At 57.1% G+C, this 22,645-nt stretch overlaps 2 protein-coding genes across 15 annotated transcripts in view; one reads left to right on the top strand and one right to left on the bottom strand.

Annotated features, from left to right (window-relative positions):
- Positions 1 to 11,837, bottom strand: part of CLK3 (CDC like kinase 3) — a 40,945-nt gene extending 29,108 nt beyond the window's left edge. For 7 of the 14 annotated variants that reach the window (XM_073996348.1, XM_073996347.1, XM_073996355.1 and 4 more), the window contains exons 1-7: positions 10,586 to 10,699; positions 7,107 to 7,258; positions 6,233 to 6,449; positions 4,242 to 4,338; positions 3,898 to 3,964; positions 1,449 to 1,565; positions 499 to 665 (exon numbers count right to left, since the gene is read on the bottom strand). In XM_073996348.1, the coding sequence (XP_073852449.1) occupies positions 499 to 665; positions 1,449 to 1,565; positions 3,898 to 3,964; positions 4,242 to 4,338; positions 6,233 to 6,449; positions 7,107 to 7,258 (817 nt within the window). In that variant the 5' untranslated portion in view covers positions 10,586 to 10,699. Of the gene's footprint in view, positions 1 to 498; positions 666 to 1,448; positions 1,566 to 3,897; positions 3,965 to 4,241; positions 4,339 to 6,232; positions 6,450 to 7,106; positions 7,259 to 10,585 lie in introns of all 14 variants that reach the window. The other 7 variants (XM_073996351.1, XM_073996350.1, XM_073996352.1 and 4 more) reach the window with 4 other exon arrangements.
- LOC102127795 (uncharacterized) lies at positions 10,911 to 21,766 on the top strand. The gene is made up of 6 exons (XM_073996362.1): positions 10,911 to 11,191; positions 14,902 to 15,096; positions 16,059 to 16,173; positions 16,245 to 16,343; positions 18,080 to 18,269; positions 21,131 to 21,766. The coding sequence occupies exons 2-6, from the start codon at positions 15,063 to 15,065 to the stop codon at positions 21,302 to 21,304; spliced, it is 612 nt and encodes a 203-aa protein (XP_073852463.1). The 5' UTR covers positions 10,911 to 11,191; positions 14,902 to 15,062; the 3' UTR covers positions 21,305 to 21,766.
- Positions 21,767 to 22,645: the final 879 nt, after the last annotated feature.

The raw sequence follows: 22,645 nt of genomic DNA, 5'->3' as shown, positions 1-22,645 counted from the left end.
GCTCAAGGTCTACCAACTTCACCAAGGAGCCTTTCTGTACTGCTACAACCACCGCAAATCCTACAGTGCTGAGCCCTGGCACCACCAAATGCTTTTCAAGGCTGGCAGGGAGATGACAAGTCAGGGTTGCACAGAGGGTCTCCATGTGGGCAGGACCTGTGGCCCTGTCAGGTCAGGCTTCTACCTTTTTACCCCATGCATGAAGCAGGGAGGTGGGGTTGGTGGTTAGGCCAATTCTGGAGCAGTTCTTTTCTGTTTTCTTCCTGAGTGCCTGGGGGTAGAGAGGCTGGTCCGGCGGTCCCTGGAGGGAGCCCTAACCTTTCCATCCTCACACTGAGATTCCCACCTGAAGACAGGCCTTTCCGCCAAAGGGGATCTGGTGTCCCTCAGGCCCAGGAGAATGGTTAGTAACGTGCTGGAATGAATGGGGACAAGTAACCAGATGACTTGGCTGTAGGCATGTGGCTGCCCATGCTTCTTTTGAGGGTGGACACTTACATCTAAGGGCGTGGCAGAGCTGGTAGGCCATGTGCCGGACATGTGGTAGGGGGTAAGGCTGGAAGTTATTCTCCTTCAGGAACTCAAAGGTGTTCTTGCCCAGGAGCTCAAAGGCGATGCACATGTGACCATGGAAGTTGAACCAGTCAGACATCAAGACGCACAGGCTGGAGGAGGAGGATAGGCAGGGCTCAGGCTGTGTGCTGGGGGCCTGCCTCACCCCCTCTCTCAGATGAAGACAGTTCCCAACTCTCTCCTAGGCCACCGGGTCACACACCAGAACGCAGATACACACAATGCAAGAGAACCACAGCAAGAGCACTTCTCCCCACCAGCCATCATCCAATCCCCAGATGAGCTCTGGGCAAGGATTAAGCTTCCTGCAGTGGGTAGGAGAGATGTCCAGAGTTCTGGTACAAGCCCTCCAAGCTTCCCTACTTATGATGTGGGAGAAGCCCTGCCTCAGAGTTGCTGAGGGAGACATGGAAAGTGCTAGTGCACTCTGCAGGACTGGTGCTGCTTTTCTCGACCTGCCCACTCTGCTGAGCTTCGTGAGGGTGTGCTGGATTCACCCATCTGCCCAGGCTCAGCACAATGTGTGAAGGAGAGTGCTCAGTGTGTTTGCCACAGAAAGGCCCTCCTTTGGGTATCTCCTACTATGTGAAAGCCCCAAACGGCTTCATGTTTTTATCTTGTCTTACGCCAAACATAACCCAGTGAGCTCCCCAATTCACAAATGCAGGCCTGGGAGGCCTGCCTCGGGCCACAGAGCCAGCTGAGGTGGAGCCTGGACTGCAGTCTAAAGGCTTCCAGCAAGACCTTTGCCACACTCCCCTGGCTCTGAGTGTGGGGAGAAGGCACAGTGCAGACGGGTGAAGGGACACTACTAAGCCCCTGGGGGTCCAGCAGCCCCACTGAAGGCTTCCCTCCCACTCCTTGCAGACACTCACAACTTGTTTTCTTTGTCCTTCTCCTTGATTTTTTTGAGCACGTTGATTTCTAGCCGGGCAGCCTCCCGGTACTTGCCCACATTGCGGATGATCTTCAGGGCAACCTGAGACTTCCCTCTGGTACCCGGGAAGGAAACAGAGGTTCTCATCAGCAGCTGCCCAGTCCTTCCCCCACCCACCACCCCAATCCAGCAACTCCCAACAAACACTGCTCCAGGAGCAGCCTGCACTGAAGAAAGCAGATACTGGATGCCCAGCCTGCCCCATGCAACACCAGACCTTTGCCCACCCAACAGCAAGCTCCCTGACATCTGTGAGTTAATGCTCTTGGCATCCATGCCAGCCTTAGGCTTTTATGTTCTCGGCCACTGCCAGCTCCCAAAGGAGTGTGGGAGAGTAGAGGCCAATCCTGCTTACCCAGCGCCAGCCCAAGAGCTCACATAGTGACCTAACCTATAGGCCAGGCAGCCCCAACCCTGGCCAGGCTATCCCACCCAGAGCCCTCCTGCAGCACCTCTTGACCTTCCTGAGCTTATCTGCAAGTCTGAGCCAACAGGGATGGGGGTGCCAGGATCGAGTAAAGATCTGGCAAGAGGTAGGGGTACCAGCAAGGGTACCTCTCACTGTGGGGTCCAGGGCCACTCCTTTTACCGCCGCACCTACCTGCCACAGCGTTTATCAGTGACCACAAAATGCCAGGAACCCTTCTTAAGTGTCCAGAGAAGATTTTAACAGTCCCTGCTCTGTGCTTCCCACCCCCAACCCCACCCCAGGAGGCCATCTGCAGGGAGCCAGCAGAGAAGGAAACCTGCCGAGGTCTGGCTGCCAGGCCCTGTCAGGAAAGGACCGCTAGAATTCAGATGTCCAGTGGGGAACTTGAGTGAGACAGCCCTAGCCTGGAAGGGCATGTCTGAGGCCTCAGGGAGGCTGACGGTGGTGCCTAAGGCTCACAGGCCCAGGGTAAAGGGATCTTCTAGAGAATCCCCTGCTTTTCTTTCCCTATCCTATTTTCCCAGATTCTCAGGGGAAAGGTCATGCACTCCGGCCTCCTCCTGAAACAGGGTCCCTCCGTGGCATCCCAGTCCTCAGCACAGGGAGCTCATCACTTCCAAGGCAGCCCTGCCAGAGTTGCATGGCTCTTACAATAAGACCCTGCCTTTCACTGAGCTGAATTCTGCCTCCGCATGACAACCCCCACTGGCCCTGGCTCCCTTTGAGTCCTTTGAGTGAAAGTAAAGGTTCCCCGGACCCTCCACCTGCTCCCTAGTAACTCCAGAGGCTCATTTTCCCTCCAGCTCCTCAGAGAGGAGCAGCCCAGACCGCCTACTTGAGTCTGCCATGTCTCCACCTGGCCATGGTATAGTTGTGCATGTCCCTCCACCCACTGGTCCCAACCCTAACCTCTTGGGCCGCACTGAGTCATACAGGCATTTGCATGGAAACTTGGAGCAAATGGAAACTTCCTCTCAGTCTACCTTGTGGGCACAGGGAAGGCTGGATGCCTGGGTCTGAATGACCTGAGTACCCCATTTAATGTAGGAGCACTACAGTGCAGTGGTGGCCAACTCTGCCGTTAACTGGAGTATGATGCAGGCAAACCCTGAGTATGTTTATTCATCTTTGCAACAGCGAGGGCCACATACGGGTGGCACGCGGCTCCAATGAGGACACGAGCACTTTGTAGCTGAAGTGCCAAACCAACTAGAGCGCCTACAGCAGGGAGGCAACTGACTCCCTGGAGGTGGCCTCCCCAACCCAGACCTATATGAGAGGAAGCAAATGTTCTAGTCTTGTGGAATGGTGAAGGAACAAAACTACTGCACTGTTGGGCTTGGGAGAGAGTGACGTGCAGCATGACACACATAGGTATACCCCACTCTCCTGGGCACACTCAGCAGAGACCGCACACTACCCTAGCCACACTGAAGAAGGCAGCGGCCTGCTTGGTGAGAAAGCCCAGGGTCATGTTTCTCTCGACTAAGATCTGCACAGCCTCAAAGGCAGACCCTCAGGGGATGGGACTTATGCCCTTAGGGCTGGGCTTGGTGGTACTCCTAGCCCCTTGCCAGGCCAAGAACCTAAAAGTTATCACAGCTCCAAGCCATAGGGGAGCTATAGAGGCAGCTCCAAGCCATAGGGGAGCTGGGGCCTTGGCCTTGTTCTGATATCCACCACTACAGTCCTGGAGAAGTAGAGAGATTAGAACAGAACCTTTCACTGAGCAACAATTCTTGGGCAGTGTTGCCACATACCTGCAGGACCCAAGAATTTCTCCCTTATTACAGGGGATCAGCAAAACCCCAACATGGACAGGTCAGAACCCTACTTTGATGCCACCCTTCAAAAAGAAAAAAGTTAAGCTCTGATAGCTGCCACCCTCAAGAACTCAGGCCAGCTCTTCCCAGGAAGATCACATCCAGAGCCAGCTGTACTGCCCCAGCTCGCTCACCTGGCATGGTCCAAGCACTCCACCACCTTGCCAAAGGTGCCTTCACCCAGGTTCCCCACAATCTCATCTAGGAGAGAAAAGAAATTGGGCATGAGAATCTAGAGGACAGGGAGTTGGCAGCTCCTGCAAGTTCACAGCATTCAAATTCTCAAAAACAAAAAAGGTTTCTCTCTCACTGCTACACCCTTTAAAATGGAAGTTGCTAGTGTCTGTGTCATTCAGGCAATTACTGGTGGCCCCGCTAAGGCACCACGCGCACTAGAGGCCCCTCCAGGCAGGAGAGGTCTCGTCTAACAAGGGGGGTAGAAAGTAGAGAGGTAAAGTTTTACGAAAGGTGGCTGTACATCGCTCTTGGAGCCAATCGCCGATCCGGCACACCAGGTGACCCTCCTTGTCATCTTCCACACTCCGGCTGCTGCGCTTACTGCTCTGTTGGCTTCTCTGCATGCACCGCCCCCCGAAACGCCATCCGACCAATCGCATGGTAGGCGGTTCCGATTGACAGATTGAGGTGTCAGTCAAAGGCAGAGGTGGAGACGGTGAGGAGCCGGTGGGTTGGTTGGTTGGATTTTCCAGATCCCAGCATTTCATAAGGCACACAGCATATATAACGATAGGGATATTGCAAGGGACACGTCAAGACACAAACTGACTTCAAAAACAGAAAAGTAAAAACAGCTACAGGTATGTAAAGAAAACTCGGACATTATCTCTAAGAGGAGCGCCACAAACGCTCAGGAAGACGACCTGCCTCTGCTGCTGAGGGCCACGCTGTGAGGAGAGCCATCGCCCCGACTCCCTCCTCCTCCTCCTCCGAGTCTCTCCCTCCCAGGCCCTCCCATGTGGCTTTGGCCAGAGCGGAAGATGCAGTGAGAACGGTGGCGCAAGAAGGCAGCTGGCCCCGCCTGGGTCCAACCATCCAGACTGGTCAGCGGCTGCTCCGGCTTCAGCTGCAGAATGCCCAGCCTGTCCTTGCCTGCCTCTGTTCGCCCACGCAGACTTGCACATGCCTGACAGCTGCCACTCAGAGCCAAGCTGCTACCTGCCTCCAGACGGCATCCTTGGCCAGACTTCACCATCACTACCAGAAACAGCCTTCCGTCAGCAGCCCTCCTGCCACCAGCCTCAAGCAGGAAAGCAGCCTTGGATCCTCTGGGCCAGTCAACTGCAAGGCTTCCTACCACAATGGCCCACACAGGCCCCATGCCAGCTCCTGCCCTGGCCTTGGCACCTGTGCTGCTCACAATCTAGGCCCATCCCAAGCCTCACGACGATCGATAAGAGGGCACCAAACAGAGAAGCAGAGCCAGACCTGCACTGCCATCCTGTGGCAGCATGTGGCAGTGTGCAAAGAGGCCAAAGGGCCATGCTGCAATCGCCTGCACAGTCAACCCTCAACCTGTGGCCACTCAAAGAAGTCACAGAAAGAGCTGGGCAGAGAAGACGCCTGGCCTCTCCACCGCTCCTCAGGGGCCTCAAGGCCGGCAGGGGGGAGGCAGGGAAGAGGGATGGGGGAGAAGAGAAGACCGCACGTAACCTCGGAAATACACAACTGGCTTTCCTTCCCCAGGGAACTGAGCGCAGTGAGGGCTCCAGAGACCTTACAACCCTCCGTGCTAGGAATACTGGCCAGGCCCCGCTCTGGGCATGTGGCCTGCAACTGGACAAGGCCTGGGGCAGCAGCCTTTCCACCATTTCTTCACATGCTCCATCACACAGGCACCTGCCCCTCCTCACCGCGACTGCCCCTCGTAAAGAGGCTCGGCTGGAGAGGGCCTGGCTGGAGATTAGAAGGGAAGTTCCCAGTCTGAGCTGGCTGACAGGCAAATCCTCCCGTCCTGTGAGGCACTCCAGACTGGGGGCCTTTGGGAAGGGGTATGCAGATGAGACGCAGAGGTGGATGCAGTCCACATCAGAGCACTCAGTTACACGAGGAGGCAGTCTCTGGGTGGGAAGGACCAAGCCATATAGCTGCAGACCACCATACCAGCCACTCTACTAGGATCCTTAAGAAGTGTCCTAAGAAGTGTCCCCAGCCACTTGCACCACGTGGTCTGTGTCTAGAGCACTGTGTAGACATAGACAGGCCAGAGGCCAGCCAGCATCGGAGCCAGAGTTCCTATAGTTGCCACTGGAAGGGGCCAAAAGACACAGGGGTCAGGACCCTGTGATCAGCCCTGCACCTGGACCAGACAACACATACACACACACATGCACGCACACCAGTGCACGTGCACAGGGCTGGCAGTACTCACCCGGACCAGCCAGCCTGAGAGAAGGCTAGGAAGAGATGAGGCCTTTAAGCCCCAGCCAGTACACTCTGGCTACCACTCACCGAGGAGGCGCTGCTACAAGACCTGGTGCGGCGTTTGTGGCAGTGGTGGGCGTGCTTGCGGGTCCGGTATGGCCCCCTCTCCCGCGATCGCCGACGATGACGAGAACGTGAAGATCCATAGTAGTCCTCTCCAAAGGATGGGCTCCGCTCTTCACACCGGTATGTATCGCTGTCACGGCGCTCCCGGTACCTCCTCTGGTAGGGCAGGCGGTCATGGCTGCCAAAAGGGGGATGGGGATGCTGGTCAGCTGGGTCCTTGCTGTTAGCAGGCAAGAGACCTGTGGTAGGGCCACTGTAAAGGGCTGAAGGGGGACAGCCTGTGCTAAAAGCATCCAGACTGGTGAGAAATGGCTGAGAGGGGAGGGTGCAAAGGTACTAAGCCTGCCCTCCAGAGCCCTGTCCAACAGCAGCATCCTCCAGCCATAGGAGGAGGGGTACAGGGGAAGGGGAGTATGGTAGAGGGCCTCCAAGGGTTCTACACCCTCCAGAGTTCCCTGTGGCCTGCTGCAACTCTTAAGTTTGGCCTGGGGGCTGAGATAGGCCCAGGGAACAACCTTTCCAGGGGTGAGGTTATGTTCCTAATCCTCACCGAGGAAGGCTTAGGAGGTTAAGCAGGAAAGTTGCCAGCCTAGAAAATGGGGGAATGTGTAGGGAGAAAAGGCACTCCAAAACAGAGAAAGACTGGGCGAGAAGGAAGGCAGCTACTGCTGAGGCCAAGGCATGCAGGTGAGGTTAGTGGAGGAGCCCAAACAGGACAGGGCAGGGATCCAAGGACAGCTGGGCGGGGATGGAGTCATCTCAAGGAGTCTGGAGTTGCCACAGCTGAGCCCAGCTGACAGAAGGAGCCTTTCCCTCCTATCTAGTTTCCTCTCACCTTCTGGACCGAGATCTCCGTGGGGGAGGCTCCCTTCGGGATGGGTATCGCAGTCTCCCTTCATGTTCCCGACTGTAGGACCTCCTCCTCTTCCATCGGTAGCTCAGGTACGGGTCTGGTTCAGGGGAGCGGTATCGCTTACAGTGATGCATCTAGACCACGAGGAACAGAAAGCCCTGCTAAATACACAGCCAGCCACCTCCAGCCATGGGGCTGCCTGGGGCTTCCCGGTTGCTCCTGAAGAGGCCCATTGTTCTGTTTGGAGGTGGCCCCTCCCAGAGGTTTATGAAGCAAGAAGAACTCTGAGGTCACACTGGTCAAACAGCAGACAATGGGAAACAACCTTCTCTGCCAGTGAACAAACAAACAGCTGCCTCCCAGCAGAGCATCACTGGCCTGGTGGCCTGAGTGCTCAGGGAACTGGGTGAGCCAGGGCCAGGGACTGAGGCAGGAACCCTGGGACGGTGAACACTACCGCAGGGAGATCAAAGGCAGGAGAAAGGGGAGCCTCCTGCACTCCATTCCCTCCCGCCTGGGGAGTCCCGTGAAGTGAATGCTCTATAAAGCCAGAGGCCAGGCAAAGGGCTGTTGGCATGGAGCCAACACACGGGAGGCGAGGGCTCAAAGACCTCAAGTTTGAGAAGCTGAACGCTGTCTGGCTGAGGCCCTGAACTGGACCCCATTCAAGGAAGTAAGGACCACAAGTGAGCATGAGGAGCCACAACAGAGACGAGAAGAGCAGCCCTTGGAGAAAGAGGCATACAGGCCTCAGGAACATTCCATAGCCCTCCTGAGGGTCTACCCAAGGAGACGTGGACCCAGGGGGTCTGTCCAGCCCCTGCTGGCTCATCCTGGGTCTCAGCACTGGGTAGGATGCCAAGGTCCTCAGAGTATCCAACTTTCTTGCCAGAGGCCCATTTAGTACCCTTTTACACCACCACAGTGCCCTGCCAGGTGCCTTGCCTTTATCCTACAGTACCATTACTGTCCCTTCTTCTAGCTCTCCGGCTCTAGTATCCTACCCTACGCCTATCTCAGAATAGCCAGAGGGTTAGTCGTCTGGCAGGTAAAAGAGCCTTGCCTCACTATCCCTGTTCAATGAGGACTTATATCCACCACATGAAATTGCCAGGCTGGATCCGCCACCAGCGGAGAAAGCTGGCTATGTGAGGCCAGCAACCTGCTCCACCCATACATGAACCCGACTGCCTCCATGGAGCCAGTCTTCTTCCCAACACTCACACTTGGCCACAGCCAACCTCCAGTCATGGTCAGTCCTGAGCTTGCCTGGCCAAGCACATTTTGTACAAACCCACTGAGGCTGCCCCATCTCATCAGCAGGGTCCGTCAAGAGAAGATCAGCATAGAACAGCTCCCCATGCATGAGCAGGACAGTGAGGCCTATGTGACCACACCCCTGGGAGCCTCTCCGTGTCCCTAAGAAAGCCCTCCATCTCCCCACTAACATGTCTTCCCCCATTTACCTGGGAAGTCTTTGGAGATAAACATTTTGTAAAATCACCTCCCCAGAAGCTTAGATTTGTTGTTTTGGTAATCAGTTGACTAATGTTTCACTGTTTTCCTGCAATTACTCTGGGTCAGGTGCCCAAGTTATGGAATGAAAGCAGTAACTCACATCCCACTAATTGACCCAGAAGATGCTCCACTGGCCAGGGCACATATCATGCCATAAGGCAAGTATGATCCTGCCCATCCTCACTGGGCAGACAAACACCAGAACTGGAGGACATGGTCACGGTCACACCAGGTCAAAGACTCCCTCCTGGGACCTAGAAGATTCTTATGTCCATACATATTCACATCAATGGAGAGCACAATTTCAGAGTCTTATAGATGTCCATCTGATTCATGGCATGCTACTTCTAGCTGTGTGCCTTTGAACAAATTATTACACTACTCTGACCATCAGCTTCCTCTTGCATCAAGGGAATAGTAATCTCTTACAAGGTTCTATGAGGATAAAATATGTCTGTGCTGTAAGTGAAAGGCCTAGCACAGCTTTGTGCCCACAGAGGTACTAGTGGCAGCTTTTCATGAATCATTTAAAAGTTCCAGGTAACACTTCAGGGGTGTGTTAAATGCCTTACAGACATTTTATAAGTCCCTTCCAAGGAAACTGGGAGGAGAGAGCTCTGGCAGAAAACTCTAAACTAAATCCTAGTGCTGTCACATACCAGCTTCATGACCTTAGACAAGGCACTCTAGGCCTTGGTTAGCACGCCTGGAAAACGGAGATAACATTTCCCAGCCTGGCAAAAGAGCTGAGAAGTATGAGAGTTATAAGGTACCGCACACAAAGCAGTAATAAAGAGTATCCTTCCTTTAACACATTCTAGGCAAGTAAAATATTGGAAATAGCAGATATCATCCTCCCAGCCAGGGCTCTAGGGCCTATTTCTCAATTATTTCTGATTCTCTAAAACCTCAGCAAACAGCTTGTTTAAAAAGCAGCTAAAGGCCACAATTATGCTTTGGGAAGCTCTGCTCTGCACAATAAGGAAAATGGTGATGTGAAGGAAACCAAGCCAGGGATGTCAACTTTGAGTACAGGCCTTGTCGGCTTCTCATTTGCTGTTCCTGGCCAGAGAACTGGGCTGACTAGAAGTGCAGCCAGCCAGGTCAGCGGCTGCCCTCCCAGATTCCAGCCACCCCAGCACCCATGGTTATTTTTGGCTGGCACTGCCCTACCACTGCAACCTCAAACCTGCCACCTAGCAAGCCTCCACCACCAACGGGTGAAACGCTTCTTCTTTTCAAGGACATCAAGGAGGGAAGCTGGAAGGCCGCCAACTCCGCCTCTGCTGGGGGCCTGGTTCAGGCAATTTCCACCCCAGCTCCACATCAGGGCACCCACACCCGGAACTAAAGCTAGAGACTCCCAGCAGGACGGAGGAGCAGCCAGGGGATTTGTACTGTCAGCTTGGCCCAGCCCATCCCCCGGGCTGGAGCGGCTCCATCACCACAACAAAACACACAAGGGGGCCTGCGCTATAGTTCGCGTCCCTTCCTGCCGCGCCAGGTCCCAGGGGTCTCAGAGTCCCCTCTCCTGTAACCGCCACCAGTGGCGCCGAGGGGAATCCCGGGGGCAGAGGCAAAGCCGAACTGGGCCAGAATCAAACTCCAGGCCGCCAAGGGAGGAGTCGTCTGTGGACCAAGTCTGAAGCCAGGGGTAGGGGAGGTGTCTGAAGGGTCTCTGGCTATTCCACGTCGGACCCGACCCCATTCCGCGGGCAGGCACAAAGCCTAAACTGGACTCTTGAGCGGCCCCAGAGACCGTTCAGGCTCCGCCTTCAACACCGCGGAATCGAGGTCAGGGTCCGCAGTGACCGCCCTCCGGGGCAGAAGCAGCGGGTCAGGGGTGAGAGGTCGAGGCTGCGGCCCGAGGTGGGCCGAAGAGGAGAAAGAAAGGGAGTAAGCCGAGACCGAATGGCACCAGCGCGCCTGCCCCGCCGACTCACCCCCGGCCGCCGCCACCGCTGTCGCCGCCGCGGGCCCCAGCCCACACTTACCGTCTCCCAGGCTCCGGCTGCAGCTAGGCCCCACTCCCCGCTCCGAGCGCTTCTTCCGCTTCCGGCTGCGACCTCCGCCCGTGGCGGCCCCGCCCCCTCGCGTGACGCAGGCGTCGCGAGCCCCGGCTCGACCCGGCTCGGAGGCCTGGCCGCTCTAGCCCCCGACTCGAAGGCTCCGGGACACCAGCCCTCTCCGCTCCGGTGGGCGCCGCGGCCTCGGAGACTAGTTCCGGGAGGGTCGAGGGGACGGGCCCGGCCCGGCCCGCCTCCCGCCGTGTCGCGGCGCACGTAGGTTCCCCGACCTGACAGGTGCGCGGCCCGGGCCGGCTGGGCTCTCAGAGCCGAGACGTGGGGCCCCGACCCGGCCGCGGGGCTGGGCCCGCTCCGTCGCCCCGACCCCGCGTGGTCCGCCAACTCCCTTCTGCGCGCGGAGAGGACGGGCATTGTTCTCGGGGCCCCGGAGAGCGCGAGAGCGGCCTGAGGTCTGTGCGCTGGGGCTCGGGAAGGCGGACGCGACTCCGCTTGCGCGAAACGAGCGAACGACACATTGTCTTGGTGTGTGCGGGTTTTTCGAAAGCCGTGGTGGGGCTCCCAGCTAGCCAGTGCGTGCTGGGCAGTTGCTGGGAAGACACCCTAGTGCTACTCTGGCGGGGCCTGTCGGCGGGGCCGGGGTCTGGCGGGGAGGAGATCCCCTCTCCTTGAGCCCCCTCCGGTGGAGCAGCTTCCTGCCAGCCTGCGTGGCCTCTCCGTTAAGACTCCCCCGCCAGACAAAACCCCCGCCAGCCGCATCTCCGGGCCACTGGACAGCCCCGTTTGGCAGAGGCCTCGAGCGTGAGGTCACCAAAATCCCTGACACCTACTGTCCCGCGCCAGGTCGGGCAGGATTACGAGGCCCTACTTTGCAGATGAGAAAACTGAGGTGGGGCTCTTTTGAGAGACCTCACTGTGAGCGTGCGCGTCCCTCCCGGTCTGGGAGTGGCGTCCCCGGCCTCGCGAGCGTCGTGCAGCAGAGCGACAGGGCGTGGCGCCTAATTGTCCCCACGCCACGCGAGGGCTAGAAACCCTCAGTCGGGGCGGACCATCCCTCCAGGCACCGCCCCCTCTTCGGGACCGCTCCGCGGGGGCGCCAAGGGTTTCCCCACCACCGTGGGGCTCCCCACCGGCCGGCCAGCCGCTGCCCAGCCCATACCCACTCCCCCGCGGGGCTGGGCCCGCCCCTGACGCGGGACGCTGTCGCAGGGGGGCCCCCCTTCCAAGCTGCGACTGTGCTTCAAGTCCTTCGCCAGCGGCTCTCCCTGAAACGGGGGATCTCACAGCATGATTTGTAGGGGTGTTTAGTATCCCCCAAATCTCTGCCAGCTCCACCACGGCTACCGGAAGTAAACAATAGACGCTAATTCAAAACTAGGTCCCCTTCCAAAAAATTACAAAAATTAGCCGGACTTGGTGGCGCGTGCCTGTAGTTCCAGCCCCTTGCAGCGGACTGAAGCAGGAGGATCGCTTGATCTCAGGGGGTTGAGATTGCAATGAGCTGTGATCACACCACCGCACTCCAGCCTGGGCGACAGAGCGAGACCCTGTCTCAAAAAACAATTAAAAAATCTGCCAGGCACGGTTGTTCACGCCTGTAATCCCAGTACTTTGGGAGGCTGAAGTGGATGGATCACCTGAGGTCAGGAGTTCGAGACCAGCCCGGCCAACATGGCGAAACCCCATTTCTGCTAAAAATACAAACATTAGCTGGACGTGGTGGCACGCGCCTGTAGTCCCAGCTGCTGGGGAGGCTGAGGTGGGAGAATCACTTGAACCCGGGGGGCAGAGATTGCAGTGAGCCGAGATCAGGCCACTTCACTGCGGCCTGGGCAAAACAGCGAAACTCCATCTCAAAAAAGAAAGTCAGGAGCCGCTTCGGTGTACAGGGGGTGACCCAGATCAGCTGCTGAGGTCCTGCCCCATAAGGTCCTACCTCAAAAGCTGAAGATTTTGAAAAATCCCAGGCTGTCTGAGATGCCATTCCTGCCTGGTCCCCATGGCCTCAGCCACACTAGCCAGGTTCCATCCCAGGGTTTCATCAGCTCAGATGAGGTGGGAGGCCTCTGTGGTGTCTCCTCCTCCCACCACTTAGTGTTGCCTGAGTTTCCATGGCTCCAGGATACCAGCCCTGAGGAATGGATGTTCTCAGAGAAGCTCCTGTCCCCAGCCCTGCCCTGAGCTCCAGGCTCTGATGGGGTAAGTTAGTCACCTTCCTACCAAACTGCCTACCATTAAGAATCCAGGAGTCCCTGTCTCCCAGTCACGAAGCAACTCTCTTTTTCTGAGGTGGAAAAGAAGCTATCTCCCAGCTCTCTCCCTCTCCACACTTTGCAGCCTGGAGGCCATCCTGCCTGGCATTCTACCCTTAGAGTTTCATTCTTTTGTGGCTTTCACAGCTTTCAGACACTTGGAGAAAGATGTGCCCCCAGGTGAGGTTTGGGTAACTCCTCCTCTCCCATCCCCACCCCAGAAGAGGCTTGCTGCACCTCCCCTGCCCCTCAGGCCCAAGCTCCTGTCTCAGTCCTCAGCCTCTGTGGAGGTGAGGACTGCAGCATATCTCAAGGGCACCTGGGGAGGTGCCGCTGCCCTGCATCCTCCCAAACCCCACAGCTCTTCTCACCCCTCTTGGTCTCCCTTTTGCCCCCCACCTCCACTTCCACTGAGCTTAGGGCTCAGCTCACTGCCTGCCAGGCCCAGCTGCTCTGATGCCCTCCTTGTCCTATTGTCCTTACTCTCTCCTCTGTCTGCCTCATCTGACTGTGACTTCTCTGGAGGCAGTTGATTCACCTCTGAGCCTTGGCCCCAGGGTCACCTCCCTGGAAAGCCTTCCTGGGGCTGCCCTGGCCTGCCCCCCTGCTCAGGACAATCTGGCCTGCATGTGCACTCCATTCTGTGGACCATGAGCCCCTCCCAGACCAAGCTGGGCACAGCTCAGGTTCTCACTAAGGGCAGGGGGCTGCCATGGAAAACCCGTCACTACTGACTGGCAAGACAGTGCCTAGGCACAGTGGCATTGTGGGAACTGTGCCCAGTACGGGAGGTGGGGGCAGGGCCAGTCTTCATGGTCCATCTTAGAGAAGCCTTGTGTGGCAGTGATATTTTGGAGGGGAGGCAATTTTGGAGGGGCTGCAGGAGCCTGGGCCTGGAGTAAGGGGAGAGGAGAGTCAAGCTGTCCAGTGGGGAGAAGGCCTGGTGGGCGATGGTGCCATCCTGAGTGGAGAAGGCCTGGGAATGTGAGGAGTGGGGAGGTCAGGGTGGGGGTGGTAGAGGTGCCAGGTGTACCCACTGCTTAGGTGAAGACAACGCCTGTGTACTTTCAGAGCCTGGGCAGGGTGCCTCATGCCCAGGGTTGGGAGTCGGGAGGCAGTGGACTTGGGCCCAGACCCTAGAGGTGAGGAGGGTGATGGTGAGGGGTGTAGGGATGGCAACAGTGGCAGAACAGCCCCTGTCTACCCTCTGACCTCCCTCACCAAGCTGGTGGGTGAGAGATCCGTCAGGGCCTCCATCTTACAGCTGAAGCTATGGAAGGCAGAGAGGTACCTGAGCAGTGACTTGACTTAAAGGCTCTGATACCCACATCATAGCTAAACTGTGGGGTCCCCCAAATGCTTCCCTGCCATTTCCAGACTCCCACACTGGAAGGGGGAATGGGGCTCTGGTGCAGACGGTGTTGGGTGGGAATTGCAGCTCCTCACGGGACTCCCTGCCAAACTTGGGCACTGGCTTCCCTTCAGGAGTGCCTGCTGCACCTCCCCAGACCTGCTGCTGTGAGGATAATGGGGTTTGTGTTTATTTAGCAAGTGGCCACCCCTGGCAGCACCCACAGCTCATGGAAACCACAGGGAATTGAGAACTCTTTAGTGGAGTTGAGGCTGGTGTTTAGTGAAGTTCCAATCACCAGGAGACTTTCGGGCCAGAGGATCAGGGTTGAAGGGTTTTAGTGCGTGCTCAGCCACACTGCCTCAATTCTGAGTCTGAGAAGAGGCCTCAGAGCCTGGTGCTTTGGGAAGCCAGGACTGCCCCGATCTGTCCTGCTCTCAGGGCCCACTGAGGCAGAGCCTATGGACTTGATGCCCAGCCCTGCCCGCTGTCTCCAGAGCTCCTATTTCCTTGGGGCATTGGACCATGTCTGCCCACCAAGCCCCACTGAAGGGTGCAGGTGAGCATAGGGAAGTTGGGCACGGCAGCTCCCTTGGCCCCGGGCTGAAGTCTGGCTCCGCTCTCCCTGGCAGGTGCTCCAACAGGGCCCCCGAGCAGGACTGGAGGCAGTCAGAGAAGGACCAGTGGGAGCAGCTGGCAGAAAGCAGGCGGCAGAGGGCCGAGCTGGCCAACCATCTTCGGGCAGTGCTGGAGGCCCTTTCGGAGCAAGCCCTTGTGCTGCAGAGGCGAGAGCATGAGCTGGGACTCAGCTGGTCCTGAAGCAGAAAGTGAGGTCCTGTCCTCCCCCACTCCTTCTTCCTGGGCTTTCTGTAGCTGAAAGGAGGTCCCCTGAGCTACCAAGATCTCCTTAGCAGGCTGAAAGCTCCAGAATGCGCAGAGCCGGTGTCCACATCTGGTGCCATATTCTCAGGGAGGCCTGCCGGGGTCTGGGGCACCCAGAGGAAGGGAAATGGAGTCCCCAGCAAGGCTGCGGTGTTGAACAGAGGTGTCTCTGAATGGTACCCCTGGAAGGGTGCAGGGTGTTGCCTGGGAGGCATATGCTCGGGGTGGCTAGGGACAGCGCTGGAGGTGAAGGAAGGGCCAGGGTCCCTGTGGCCCCCCAGGGAGAATCTGAGGGAGGGAGGGGCTGGTTTTAGCTCCATAGACTGAAGAGCTTCCTTAGAAGCGCAATCTCTCCAAGTGAAACAGGCGATCCCCAGAGAGGGGGAGATGACTGTGCAGGCTGAGGGTTCTTAGGAAGATTACCAGCATCCCTACCTCGTGTGAGGGAAAGGGACCGTGTGATGGCCCAGTTACCCAAGCCTTCAGTGACTCCGTGTCTTAGCTCACAGCTGGCCCTCATGGAGCCACTGCTCCCTTACTAGGCCTGGGGGACCCTTGGGACCTAGTTGACAACCTCATGTCTGCCCGCCCTTTAGCATGCCACAGCAGTTCTGCTGGCCTCCACCCTGAAACCGGTCAGCAGCTGGAGAGCAGCTGGAGAGGCAGTGTATCTCGGGCCCAGCTGGAGGCAGAGGATGCACAGCTGGAGCCTGTCATGATAGATAACAGCCCAAAGCAGCCCCTCAGGGCCCCAGGGCACGGGTCCATGCTGGGCTGTCAGCTGGGCTGTTGGCTGCCAGTCCGCCTGTGTTATCAGAGGCTGCAGACACTGCCCTGCCTGGTGGGAGGCAGGGAAGCTACGCCTACCTATCCGAGGCTCTGTGCTGCCTTTGACCCTCCCACTCAGCCTCCTCCCAGCAGGTGGAGTGCTCCCTGGCCTGCCTGGAGCAGGAGAGGCACCAAAGGCAGGGATCCCAGGGACAGGCTGAGTGGAGGAGGCCAGACCAGGACATAGAAGACAAGTGAGTGGGGCTGGGCTGTGGGGGAGGGGTAAGGTGGCAGGGAACAGGCAGACAGTCCCTTCTACCCACAGGATCCTGCTGCTGCAGACAGAAGTGGAAAAGGCCCAGTGGCGTTTGGACCAGATGACCCACAGCCTCTTGGCCCAGAGCCCAGCCCGGGGATACCCCAAGTGGGTGCATGGCAGGCCGTGAGCACTGGCCCTGCCATACCTTTGACCCTGCCCTACACTTTATTCTCTGGTCCTCATTATTGGAGCATTATCTGGAGAAGGAGGGCAGCACAGGGGCTTAGTCCAGCCCAGAGAGGGATCCTCTTCCAACATTTGGGAATACCCTGGGATCATTCAGTGACTTCCCTCCTGGTTCAGATGGGAAACTGAGACCAGAGGGCAGAGGAGAGCTTGTTCAGAGTCATAACTTGAGTTGGGGCCAGGACCCTGCCACAACATGCCCTGAGGCATCAAGGGTCTGCCTAGACTACCCCAGTGTGGTCTGGAAGCTGGAAGGAGACCCCAGGATTCTGGACCAAGTGTATCCACAGGAGATGCTGGTGCCAGGCCTGCAGATCCAAGAGCAGAGCTGGGATGGAGGCAGGGCCCAGGAGCTTTGGGACCCAGACAGAGTCTTCATGCCAGCAGCTGAGACCCCTGCCCAGGCTCAGGACACAGTCCATCTGCAGGAACAGTTACTGATGCTCACTGAGGTTGGTCAAGACAGCTGGCAGGGGCAGCCCCACAGGAAAGGGAATCTGGGCATTAGCTGATCCAGGCCATGCCCATCTGTACCAGGGGGCAGAGGCAAGGGAGCCTGGGCCCCATTCCTGGGGGATTCCAGTGTAGGGCGAGGGGATCTAGGGGCACAGAGGAAAGGAGAATGACAAGGAGAGACAGATTCTAGCAGCGCGTCCACACAGTGAGACTCCAGAGAGCACCATCCTCGTCCTCACATAACTGGCCCCCCTGCTAGTGTGCAGCCAGGCGCTGGTTCAGAGTCATCGCCTGGAGTGTAGAGGAGACTGCGGGCTAGGGTGGTTAGAGAGGCCTCCTGGAAGGGCTGAGACCCAGATGAAGTGGAGTTTGGGGCCTCTGAGGAGAAGAAGGGGCTGCATGGGTAAAGGCTGGAGCCCCACAACCCTGGTGGAGGCTGAGCCACAACTGGGTGGGGTAGAGGTCTCCCCAGGTGAACAAGAGACTCAGAAGAGCTGGGCCGGAGCTCCCAGCAACTGGGGGCCTGCTTGGAGCATTTGCAGCATCTGTAGGGAGAGCAGATGGTGTTGGGGGGCTGTGTGCAGGCCCTGGAGGCAGAGCGCACCTGGCTACTTCTGGAGAAGGTGGTGCTGCTAGCAGTAGTGGGTGTGGCCCCGGGCCAAGAGGCCTGGTAGGTGGCTGCTTGGGCCCATCCTCAGACTGTCCAAGCCAGGCTGGGGTGGGTGCTCTGTTCTCACCATGGGTGAGATGGCCCTCTCAGCAGGCGGTGGGCCAGCCTCTGTCACCAGCTGGCTGAGGGGGAATGGCCCAGAGCCCTAAACCCGGAATCACTTGACCAGAGCCAGTCTTCCTTCCCCAGGTATCAGCGCTCCTGGTTTTCACATTCTGACTCTTATGGGGTGGGAAATCTTTCAGCTTCAAGAAGTCCTGTCTCGCCTACACATGGCCAAGCCCCTCCTGCTGGCCCAGGGGCAGGTGGGAGGTGGGGGTGAGATGACCTTAGCTGCTGGGTGCAAGTCAGGGTGCTGGAGAGTGGAAGTGCCCAGTACAGAGGGGTTCTGTGTGTTCAGGGAGCCATGAAAGAGGCATCTCTGCCCCACTCCCTGTCCTAGCTCATAAGACATAATAATCATTGAAAGGGAGTGGGGTGGGGGTGATCTGGGGTCCATGCTATACCTGGACTGCCCCATTTCTTCCAGTACACTCCAGGTCCCGGAGGTACCAGTGCCCCTCAGGAAACAGCTAGAAGCACAAGAATCACATCCCAGGCTTCATGAGGAGATGGCTGAGTACTGGAGGACACGCTGGCACCAGGTGGCAGTTGCCCTGAAATTTAAAGAGGAGGAATTGCAGAGACTCCAGAGGCAGAGTGGGACCTGGCCTCCCCAGGTGGGCACTCTCTGTCTCTCTCCTTCTCCACCCCCCACAACCCTGTTCTCCCCATTGTCTTCCCCACTGCCCAGTCTTTCCCATACAAACCAACTAATCTCTTACCCCCTCGTTAGGATGCCCCCATCTTGATCCTATACTTCCTTCCCATTTTCTGGCTCTTCCTCATCATGCCTCATCATTCTCCATCCATGTGTTCAGCATGCATTTATTGAGCATCTGCTACATGCTTGGCCCTCTTCTGTGTGCAGAAGCAATGTCAAATCAGATCACTCCTTGTCCTCAACAGCTTATGGTTTGCGGGCACCCGGTAATTGAGCAAGCAATTATTTATTTATTATTGGTTGATTTATAATTGATTGATTGATTGCATCACAGTCTCTGTCACCCAGACTGAAGTGCAGTGGTGCAATCATAGCTCACTGCAGCCTCGAACTCCTGGACTCAAGCGATCCTCCTGCCTCAGGTAGCTGGGACTGCAGGCACGCATCACCTTGCCTGGCTGTTTGTTTTTGTTTTTGTTTGTAGAGATGGGGGGGTCTCACTACATTGCCCAGGCTGGTCTCGAACTCCTGACCTCAAGCAGTTCTCCCACCTTGGCCTCCCAAAGTGCTGAGACTACAGGCATGAGCCACTGTGCCTATTTTGTAAGCAATGATAATTTAATGTGCCAGATGAGGGAAGAGGCACAATGGGAGTTGGTTAAGGGGTGGCAGATAGGAGAGTCCCTCCCAGAGAAGGGGTTTCTGAGCCTCTGAACCCTCACACAGGATAGACAGGCATTTCCAGGAGGAGAGAGGGAATGAAGGGCATTTCAGCAAGAGGAAACTGCATGCGCATACACCCAGAGAGACAGGTGAGGAGTGTTGTAAATAGTCCCTGATCCAAATGAGGAGGAGAGTGGGTGCAGGGGTTACTATGGACATGGGACAGGGGCCACATCTAGGGTTTAGATGTCCCAGCTTCTGTCCATCTGACTCAACTCCAGCTTGGTGGCTGCCTTCTCCTGGTCAGCATCCGTAAGTCTCCTGGGCAAGTGTATGTATGCATGGGCAGACAGACACACAGACATGCATGCACATACACCCCCCAAGATACATATCAGACATGTGCAGACACCCCCAGATATGCACACAGAGACACACAGAGAGAGACAGACATTAGCCATTATGATTGCAATGAGGTGCCTGGAAGCCATAGGGAAGTAGTGTTCTAAGGACCCCAGGTGGGATCCACACACTGCCACAAGACCCCCGACCGAAGCTGATGTGCTGATCGCAGTGGAAGGAAAAGGAGATAAAGTTTAGCTGGACTTGGGCCTCAGAAAAGGCTGAGTTGGTCTAAATCAGTGTAGCTCAAACAGGTACACAGCTGTGCTCAGAGGGGGCTGTTCCTAAAATCAGAAGTGTAGTCTGCCATTTTATATTTGTACAGAAGAAAAGCTCAGGTTTTGTTTTTTGTTTTTTGTCTATTTCTCAAACCAGACCCTTGAGGGTCAGAGGATATATCCTCAGGGCCTGGATGAGCTATATTCTTTGGTCAAGTCTGAGGATCTGCAATGGACGGTGTCAGTGAGAAGGTAGTGGAGTGACAGAGGGCTGGGCCCTCGGCAGATTCGTCTCCTAGCAGGAAGTGGTGCTAGGTGAGCCAGATGCACTTAGCCTGCACATGATGCATAAGCCAGTGCCAATTTGGGCCCCATGTGTAGGGCCTTCCAGCCCCTCAGAGACTGCCCAGGCCATTTCTGCTCCCTCCCTGGACCCCTAGAAGGCCAACCCAGGATTCATCTACGGGCAGGTGGGGACCCTGGGCTCTGGGCCTATCCAGTGAGGATGGCCTAAAATGCAGACCCTGGGTCCTAGGCAGGGGTCCTGTGCAGAGTGGCTGATGGACCAGACTAGCAGCACGCTTCCAGCAGGGCGAGGCTCTCAGAGATGGGGCAGCAGCTGGATAGGGTCTGGATGAAGCCATATTACATGAACGTCCGGATGGCCAGGGGGTTTGAGGGCTCGACGCCCAGTGCTCCCAGGGCCTCTGGTACGCTCCACCTCCAGTCCCATCCCCAGCCTCAAGCTCCTCCACCTGACCCTCTCTGGGTCTCTACCTCAGTCTGTCTTCAATCCCAGGATTCAGTAGTCTGCACTGTCCCCAGATTAGTGGCTAAGATTGTGGGTTTAAATCTTGGCTCCACAATATACTAGCTGTGTGACCTTGGGCAGTTACTCTGCCTCTCTGGGCCTTATCTGTAAAAGTGAAAATAACAGTTATCTTCCCTGAATGGGTGCCTAAGAGGGTGACATTTGACAAGCATGTGAAAACACATGGTATTCAGTCATGAAGCATTAGCCACTGATTGCACACTTCCTGGTGCTGCGGTGTGGCCGCTTTGAGGAGAAAGTTCTGCTCAAAATCAGGGTCCCTTTTGGGGCCAGAGAGCTGCCACATGGGGCTGGATCCCACTTACCCTGTGTGAGTTTGCTAGGGCTGTGGTAATAAAGTGCTGAAGATGCTAGCTTCAACGGCAGGCATTCATCGTCTCTTGGTTCTGGAGACTGAAGTTCACGTCAGAGTGTCGGCAGGGTTGGTTCCTCCTGAGGGCTGTGAGGGAGGGTCTGTTGTAGGCCTTGCCCCCAGCTTCTGGTGCTTTGCCAGCAGTCTTTGACATTCCTCCTGGGCAAGGGATGTCTGTGTGGCATCTCCCTGTGTGTGTGCCTGTGTCCACATTTCCCCTTGGTATAGGACACTGGTCACCTTGGATGAAAGCCCAGCCTATTGACTTCATTTTAGTCTGATTACCTCTGTAACGATTCTGTCTCATTAGGAGGTACTGGGGACGTCAGTATATTTTTTTGTTGTTGCAGGGGATGCAGTTCAACCCAGAACGCCTCCAATTTGCTTCCTGCTACCTTCCTGGCTGGGTGGTTTGGTTTGGGTGTGACTTGGGACCTCAGGCTTCCAGCTGCTCCCTCTTGCTTTTCCCATCATGTAACCACAGGACCCTCACGCAGCTGCAGAGAGGCCAGACTGTGTGCTGAAGGAGCTGCCGTGAGTCTGGGTGGGCACCACCCAGTGAGCCCCCAGGCCCCTAGTCCACAAGCCAGCCAGGGAGGGCAGGCCAGGGCCCAGGAGGAGATCCACTCCCCTCTGCAGGCTGGACCTGCCCAAACCCAAGAACCAGGGTGAGGGTTTCTGCAGGCATGAGAGGATGGGGTAGCAGGGCCCCTAGATGGGAATGCAGCCTGCCCCTCCCTGGCCAGCCACAGGAGCAGGATGCAGGCTCTGGAGAGGGAGAACGACCAGATGGCTGCTGGGATCCAGAGGCGAAAGGTAGGCAGGAGCTGGCTGCTTGGGGTGGTGCGAGGTGGTCCCACCTACTGTCAGGGCCCCCAAAGAACCCCTCCTGAGGACCCTAGAGCCCTCCCCAAGCCTGAAGTCAGGGACTTGTGCAATAAAGTGGAGGCTCGGGCTGTACCACAGCCACAGCTCTTCTCATGGGGCCTCAGCTTCCTGTGTGTTTAATGGGTCCCAAGCTCCCCACCCTGGCCCTGAGTACCAGGGTGCTCAGGCCCAGGGGTGTGGGGCCTCCAGGGCTACTATGGCCCATCTGTCCATGAACAGAAAGGGCCTTGCCCTCCAGCCTGAGCTGGGTGCCTGTGGGCAGGAGCAGGACTTTGGCTGCCACTGGCACCAGAACCCTCAGCACCAGCTGCTAGGGGTGAGGGTTGGGTGCCCCCAGGTCAGGGTGGCCTGAGCCTGCCCACCCAAGGACAGGTACATAAGGATCTGGACAATCCTGGCCGGGCGCGGTGGCTCATCCCTATAATCCCAGCACTTTGGGAGGCTGAGGTGGGTGGATCACGAGGTCAAGAGACTGAGACCATCCTGGCCAACATGGTGAAACCCTGTCTCTACTAAAAATACAAAAAATTAACCAGGCGTGGTGGCAAGTGCCTGTAATCCCAGCTACTTGGGAGGCTGAGGCAGGAGAATCACTGGAACCCTGGAGACAGAGGTTGCAGTGAGCCGAGATCATGCCATTGCACTCCAGCCGGGGCAAAAAAGAGCAAAAACTCTCTCTCACACACACACACACAAAGAATCTGGACAATCCTGCCAGCCTGAAGGGAGGGCAGCCACCTGCCTTCTTCCCACAGGGCAGACCCCAGCAGAGACCCCAGGCCAGGCTCCAGAGTCTGCAAAGGGAAGGTGGGTCTCACCTCACCCCTGCACCACCCAGCCCACTGTGGCTTCTCCTGGGTACTACACAGGTATTTACCTGAGTGGGCACCAGCCAAGCCCCACCCACACGCCTCCGGCCCCACAGCCTGTGGGTGGAGCCACTGGGAATCCTCACTGGCTGGTCAAGCGACAGGGGT

This window comes from Macaca fascicularis, chromosome 7 (assembly GCF_037993035.2).
Source record: "Macaca fascicularis isolate 582-1 chromosome 7, T2T-MFA8v1.1".
In the NCBI taxonomy this organism is placed as follows: domain Eukaryota; kingdom Metazoa; phylum Chordata; class Mammalia; order Primates; family Cercopithecidae; genus Macaca; species Macaca fascicularis.
This window is presented reverse-complemented; position numbering and strand designations above follow the sequence as displayed.